Genomic DNA, 7660 nt, shown 5'->3' with positions numbered 1-7660 from the left:
TTATATTATGAAATAATATTAATATAATAATATTAAATATTAAATTATATAAAATAAAATAATATTATATATTATTATACTAAAACACTGTTTTATGAAATCCATATATTTTTACAAATTTATATTATAAATAATATTATATATACTTTTGTTTTACATTATATTTAAATATAGCAACACATCTTCCATTTGACAGTTATATATAATATATATATATATTTTTTAAATATTTAAAACGATATAAATAAAAATACTATGCGTGTATTTTACAATTTTGATTATATATTATATATATTATATATAATATTGTTATATATTATATTTTGATATAGCAACACACCTGCCATTTTACAGTTATATTTTTATACATATTGAAATAATTAATGATATAAATAAAATTATTATAGATTTGTGTGTTTTTTGTTTTATAATTTTCATTTTTAATTTGGATTATATATATTATATAATAATATTATACATAATATTAATATATATTATATTTTGACAAAGTAACACATCTGCCATTTTACAGTTATATATATTTTACATTTTTAAAAAAATATATTAAAATTATATAAATAAAACTATTATATGGTGTGTGTGTGTGTGTGTGTGTGTGTGTGTGTGTGTGTGTGTGTGTGTGTGTGTGTGTGTGTGTGTGTGTGTGTGTGTGTGTTTGTTTTATAATTTTCATTTTAAATTTTTGAGTATATTATATTTATTATATAATAATATTATTTATCATTTTATTATAAGCTTTATTTGGATATAGCCACACATCTGCCATTTATAGTTATATATATTCAAAATATATTATATAATAATTATATAAAATAATCAAAATGATATGAATAAAACTATGAGTATTTTTATTTCATAATTTTGATTTTATTAATTTTGATTATATAATATTATTATATAATATATTTTGATATAACAACACATCTGCCATTTTACAGTTATATATATTTATTTTTAAAAAATCTTTAAAAAATTGGATTATATGAAATACAATTTTTATGATATATTTATATGATACATATCTTTTTAAATAATTAAAATGATATAAATAAAAACTACTATATGTGTGTGTTTTTTATTTTTTATTTGATTACATCTTTATATATATTATATAATAATATTATATATTATATTTTGATATAGCAACACATCTGCCATTTTACAGTTATATATTTATTTAAAAAAATATTATGTAAAATAACATTTTATGATGTATTGCAATCATAATCAATATAAAAAAATCTAAATTTTAATATAAAAAATCTAATATTATTTTATAATACTAAAAAAATATATTATAAATTAAATAAAAAATATACTACTATATATTTGTGTGTATTTTTATTTTTTTTATTTTTTTTTTGTCAGAGTCACTCTCTGTAAGTCACACAGATTTAAAAGCTCATGAGAGTGAATAAATTATGTCAGAATATTATTTAAGATGAACTATTCCTGTAAACAATGCTGGTTAAGGTAAAATAGAGGCAGACATAAAGAAATGTGATCAAACCTCCTTAAACTCCTGAATCTGAGCCTGTTCAAACATGGAGAAGACATTGGAGTTCGCTCCTTCAGCTGCCCTCTTCTTTGCTTTCTTTGGTGCCTGGAAAACAAACATTCAGGTCATATTTAGTACTAAAGAAATAGTTTTTCTATTCTAATTTACACTTAACTAAAAACAACTTTGAAGTTTGATTCATTTGCTCAAACTCTGAATCAATCAATAAAAACAAATTAATTTGCAGCATCACTCTTAGACACATCAGAAGAAAATATGCCTCTTTTTCTTTTTCTTAAGTATTTTTTGGAGTGTTTTACTCAGATTTTTAGAACTAAAAATTGCATGCTGAGTTTTAAGGTTGAAGCAAATGTCTGGAAATTTATTGTAGAAGTGAAATTTTGTGTAAAAACTATTTCGACACAGGAATTGTACACAATTACACAGTAAATGTCACAATTAATTACAAAGAAATGGCAAATAACAGTGAATTAAACACGACATTTTAAAGTAGAAAGAGTGAAATAGTATTTTCTTGAACTGCAATAATATTTGTTTTATTTACAACTTTGAAAAAAGTGTATATTGTGTATATTCTTGCATCTTTTGCATTAATTTTAGCAAAAATATGCAGAAATAAATATTGCTGTTTGTTATTATATATTATTATAGTGGAGCATAAAATAAAAATCATTAGATAAAATTATTCTATATTATATTAAATATTAAAAAACACTCATAACGTGTTTATACACTGCAAAAAATGATTTTCCTACTTAGTATTTTTGTCTTGCTAAAAACTCTTGAACCAAGATGAATTTACTTATAGTAAAACAACTATTACGTATTGTTTTCTAAAAAAGTTATCGAAATTGTGTAAGTTTTTGATTAAAACAAGCTAAATTATCTGCCAATGGGGCAAGAATTTTTTTTAATTATATTAAAAAAAAGATTAAATGTTTGTTATTATATATTGTTTTAGTGGAGCATAAAATAAAAATGATTAGATATGATTATAATATATTATATTAAATATAAAAAAACACTCATAATGTGTTCACGTGAATTTTTTTTTGTAATTTTTATTTCTGAATATATATTATATAATAATATTATATATAATTTTATTATATATTATATTTTGATATAGCAACACATCTGCCATTTTACAATTATATATAATATATTTTTATTTATAATTTATTTATTTATAACTATTTTAAATAATTAAAATTATATAAATAAAACTATATATGTGTGTATTTTTATTCTATATTATATATCTTATATAACAATATTATATATAATATTTTGATGATATAGCAACACATCTGCCATTTTACAGTTATGTGTATAAACTATATGTGTATGCATTTTTATTTTAAAAAAATATTTTAAATTTTGATTATATATTATATAATATTTTATATATATATATATATATATATATATATATATATATATGTATTTTTTGAAAATCTTTAATATAATCAAAATTATAAAAATAAAACTATATATTTGTGTGTGTCTGTGTGTGTGTGTGTGTGTGTGTGTGTGTGTGTGTGTGTGTGTGTGTGTGTGTGTGTGTGTGTGTGTGTGTGTGTGTGTGTGTGTGTGTGTGTGTGTGTTTTATTTGAGCATTTTGATTATATATGTAATATTATATTTTATATTTTTTGGGTCAAAATGGGTCAAAGACGAAAAAAGAGTTCAGGCATAAAAACAACAAATTTCAATTTTTTTTTTTTTTTTCTGTTTAATTCAAATGTATTTTTGTTTGACTGAGCAAAAAATAAATATCATACATTTTCCCCTAATTTACAGAAAACACTAAAAATGTCATTCAGTGTAACAATCTTGTCAGGCATATTTACAACAAAAATCAATTTATGAAATATTAAAAGATGAATTATTTTCACCCCAAATGCTAATTAATTGTAATTCTACATTTTAAATTTTTTTTTAGTTTTGGCCATTTGTCAGTAAGAATTTTGGACTCATTTAAAACACAATAAAATGTAATACGCTCCTTTATATATCTTTTATATATTTTAATATACACAAGTCAGAATAAGCATGATGTTTGCATTTTTACAGAAATATTGTTACACTGAATGACAATGTAACATTATTTCAACCAAATTTTGACATTTTATTCTCCAAAAACTTTGAAACCTTAAAAGTAGACACTTTAATAACATTTAATGTGCTTTCTATGGACTGTAAAAAGTTACAATTTAAAAAAAAAAAACTTAAACTTAAAAAAGTTTAGCAGCTGCCTTAACATTTTAAGTTAAATCAACTTAAAACTACAAGCAATTTCAACTCATAAGTTAAATCAAGTCATTTTAACTCATTTTATTGTTGTGAGTTGAAATAACTTATAGTTTTAAGTTGATTTAACTTAAAATTTTAAGGCAGCGGCTGAACTTAAGTTTTTAAGTTGAAACTGGTTAAATCTTTTTACAGTGGACTTTTGTAAATTTTATTTGTTGTGGACATCTTAACGTCTTTGACTCAAATACATTTTAAAATCTACACAAAATACTCTACAATATTTTGAAAATGAAACATTTAAAACTCATTTAAAACACAATAAAATTTAATACGCTAAATCAACTTAAAAGTAAAAGGCATTTAAACAATTTTTTTTCAGCTGCTGAAGTTTTTCAGTTGAAACTGGTGAAATCTTTTTACAGTGGACATAAAATTACTTTTGTAGATTTTATTTGTCGTGGACATCTTAACGTCTTTGACTCAAATACATTTTAAAATCTACTCAAAATTCACACATAATGTTCAATATTATTAAAATTAAACATTTAAAACTCATTTAAAACACAATAAAATTTAATACGCTTAACTTAAAAGTACAAGTCATTTTAACTCATTTTATTGTTGTGAGTTGAAATAACTTATAGTTTTAAGTTGATTTAACTTAAAATTTTAAGGCAGCGGCTGAACTTAAGTTAAGTTGAAACTGGTGAAATCTTTTTACAGTGGACATAAAATTACTTTTGTAGATTTTATTTGTCGTGGACATCTTAACGTCTTTGACTCAAATACATTTTAAAATCTACTCAAAATTCACACATAATGTTCAATATTATAAAAATTAAACATTTAAAACTCATTTAAAACACAATAAAATTTAATACGTTAAATCAACTTAAAAGTACAAGTCATTTTAACTCATTTTATTGTTGTGAGTTGAAATAACTTATAGTTTTAAGTTGATTTAACTTAAAATTTTAAGGCAGCGGCTGAACTTAATTTTTTAAGTTGAAACTGGTTAAATCTTTTTACAGTGGACATAAAATTACTTTTGTAGATTTTATTTGTCGTGGACATCTTAACGTCTTTGACTCAAATACATTTTAAAATCTACTCAAAATTCACACATAATGTTCAATATATCAATATATCGGTATAGATCTCAAATTAAATCAGGCTAAATCCCAATATCCCCGTATGCTGCTATCCAGCACCGGTGATTCCCAAAGCATCTCTAAATCCTGGGTTACTCACCATGAGCTCTGCTGGATGGACGGAGGCGAGCGGAACAGAGAAGGGGATCCCGAATGCAGCCGGACAATGGGGCGCGGATGGACGGCCTTTTGTAGATTAACCGTGCTGTTGTCTACTGGCCGATATAAATAACACATGTCCTGTTTAGGAAGTGACAGGTAGATGATGATCCCTCATACACAAACACACACGACTGTAGTCCGAGCTCAAGGTCCATTGTGATGTGGTTTAGAATGACAGGACGAGTGGAAGAAGCGTTCAGCTGTTTGGTGATGCCCGTCCTGATCTCTCCTCACCCCTCTCTTCCTCTGGAGGTTATTTCAGGGGTTCTTTTTTTTTTGTCTAAATGCTTCCATATAGAACCTTTAACATCTGAAGAACCTTTCTGTTTCACAAAATGTTCTTTAAGGCGAGACACTGCAGGGAAAAACACTGTTTTTTTCATGCACCTGTAAAGATTTGGGCTTTTTGGTTTTTCGTGGAAAGAAAACACCCAAAAGACACTGTTAAGTGTTTCTTTTATAGCACTTTATCTATTTTTGTCAATAGATTTTAATTACAATACATATTTTCAAAGACCAAGAGTTTTTTGTCCTACACTGAGCCATAAATCTCCACTTCAGTAGCACTTACACACAACAAACTTTACATTTTTATTCCTGTCTATAACCTGAAAATTTTTACCCTAGGGATTTGTTCATATATGATTTGCTTGATTTTATACAACATTTAATTTCCTCAAAAAACTATATATCGTTTATCGAAAAAACTTTGTTTTCTGGCTGTTCAAAGTATTTTCTGAATTATGAATTATTAAGCAAAATCCCCTCTGTAAAAACATTTGACTCTAATATGTCAAAAAAAAAACCAAGAACTTCAAAACTGACTTCATCCAGTGTTTAGATTTTTGTACTAGAAATGTATGCAAATTAGTGCATGTTTCATTAAATATTGGCTCATTTGCAGATTTAAACATGACATTTTAGAAACCTTGGAATACAAAAAATGTTTGCAATTATCAATGTTATCGATTAACTGGGTAAGTAAGGTGATAACTATTAGTTAATTTAGTGAAAATTTTTACCCTATTCACCTGCGGTGTGGTTGCCTTAAAGGGGTCATCAGATGCCCAAGTTCATATGATTCTTTAGGGTCTTAATTAGAAGTCCATAACATACTTTGGTTATAATTTCTCAATGGTAGTGTAAAAAACACTCTTTGCCTTGTCAAAATCTTTTTAGAGTGAGCTATTCTGTTGCATGTTCCTTTAAATGCTAATGAGCTCTGCTCGCCCCGCCCCTCTCTGTCGTGGGATGATGAGCCGTAATGTTTACTTTAGCCGCATTTAGCACCGTTTAGTTGCGAAACTTGCTAACTAGCACATTATTAAGAAAGGCCATTTGCAAAGATGCATAAAAAACCCTTCTACTCACTTCTGCTGTATAGATGCATATGTAGATCGGGATCGGCGCTTTCCTTTCAAAAACGAAAGTAGAGTTATCCTCTTCGTCTTCAGTGGAACAGATGTCAGTAATAAATGACGACTACTATGTTCATTATTATGTCTAACAACAGAACACCTCAATCTCTCAATTAGAGTCTTCCTCTGCACCTGAGTCTCACAATGGCGATCGAAGACTGTTTCAGCTCGGTGAGGGCGGGGCTAAGGTAAGGCGGTCATGTCAATCAACTATCATGGGAGGGGCCTCTGTCTGTGTTTCGTCACACCCACAAGAAGCTGAGAATGACCTGATTTTAAAAAGGGGATATTACATAAGTGCAAATCAGAGGATGCTGATCAAGCTCATAGTTTTATTTTCTGGTGTGAGGTTTTTAAAGTGATTTCAGATGTTCTTGATGTAAACTTGGATCCAGACCCATTATATATGCTCATTATATTAGGATATTCCAATTATACATATTCATTGAACAGTGCTCAACAGAAATTCCTTACATATTTTTTGATAACAGCCAAGAAGCTGTTATTGCTGTTCTGGAAAAAGGTGAATCCTCCTACTGCTACACTGTGGCTTGAGGAACTGATATCTACTCTGCACTTGGAAAGAACCAGATATCTTTTAAAAGGCAACATTGGACAATTTCACAAGATTTGGGGCACTTTCTTCTGTCACCTTAAGAGGAATTCAGTAACACTTTATTTTACGGTTTATTAACTAGTTGCTTATTAGCATGCATATTAATAGAATATTAGCCATTTATTAGTACTAATTAAGCACATACTAATGCATTATTCTACATGACCTTATTCTACATCCCTAATCCTACCCAATACCTAAACTTAACAACTACCTAACTAAATATTAAAAGTCATAGTTAATAGTGAATAAGTGTTTCCAATTCTAAAGTGTTACCAGGAATTCTATTCCTTAAAGCAATGTATTGTAACTATAAAGTTGTTTTGATTATCACTGTATTGTATACTTACAGGCTGGGGAAGGGGTGTTACATTATATGTGTGCTATGTTTTTTATTTTTTGTTTTGTTTTTGTAAGTTTTTTTGTGCATTTCAGAAAATAATGGATAATCCTGGAACTTGTAATTATTGCAAGGTTATTCGATGACTAAATAAAAAAATTATTTGACAAAAAAAAG

At 26.6% G+C, this 7660-nt stretch overlaps 1 protein-coding gene across 1 annotated transcript in view; it reads right to left on the bottom strand.

Moving 5' to 3' along the window:
* LOC141334924 (myosin regulatory light chain 2, ventricular/cardiac muscle isoform-like) overlaps positions 1-5180 on the bottom strand; it is an 8092-nt gene extending 2912 nt beyond the window's left edge. Inside the window, exons 1-2 of the mRNA XM_073840149.1 lie at positions 5048-5180; positions 1532-1624 (exon numbers count right to left, since the gene is read on the bottom strand). Of these exons, the coding sequence (XP_073696250.1) occupies positions 1532-1624; positions 5048-5050 (96 nt within the window). The 5' untranslated portion in view covers positions 5051-5180. The remainder of the gene's footprint in view (positions 1-1531; positions 1625-5047) is intronic.
* Positions 5181-7660: the final 2480 nt, after the last annotated feature.

Source organism: Garra rufa, chromosome 5 (genome assembly GCF_049309525.1).
Source record: "Garra rufa chromosome 5, GarRuf1.0, whole genome shotgun sequence".
Taxonomy (NCBI): Eukaryota; Metazoa; Chordata; class Actinopteri; order Cypriniformes; family Cyprinidae; genus Garra; species Garra rufa.
This window is presented reverse-complemented; position numbering and strand designations above follow the sequence as displayed.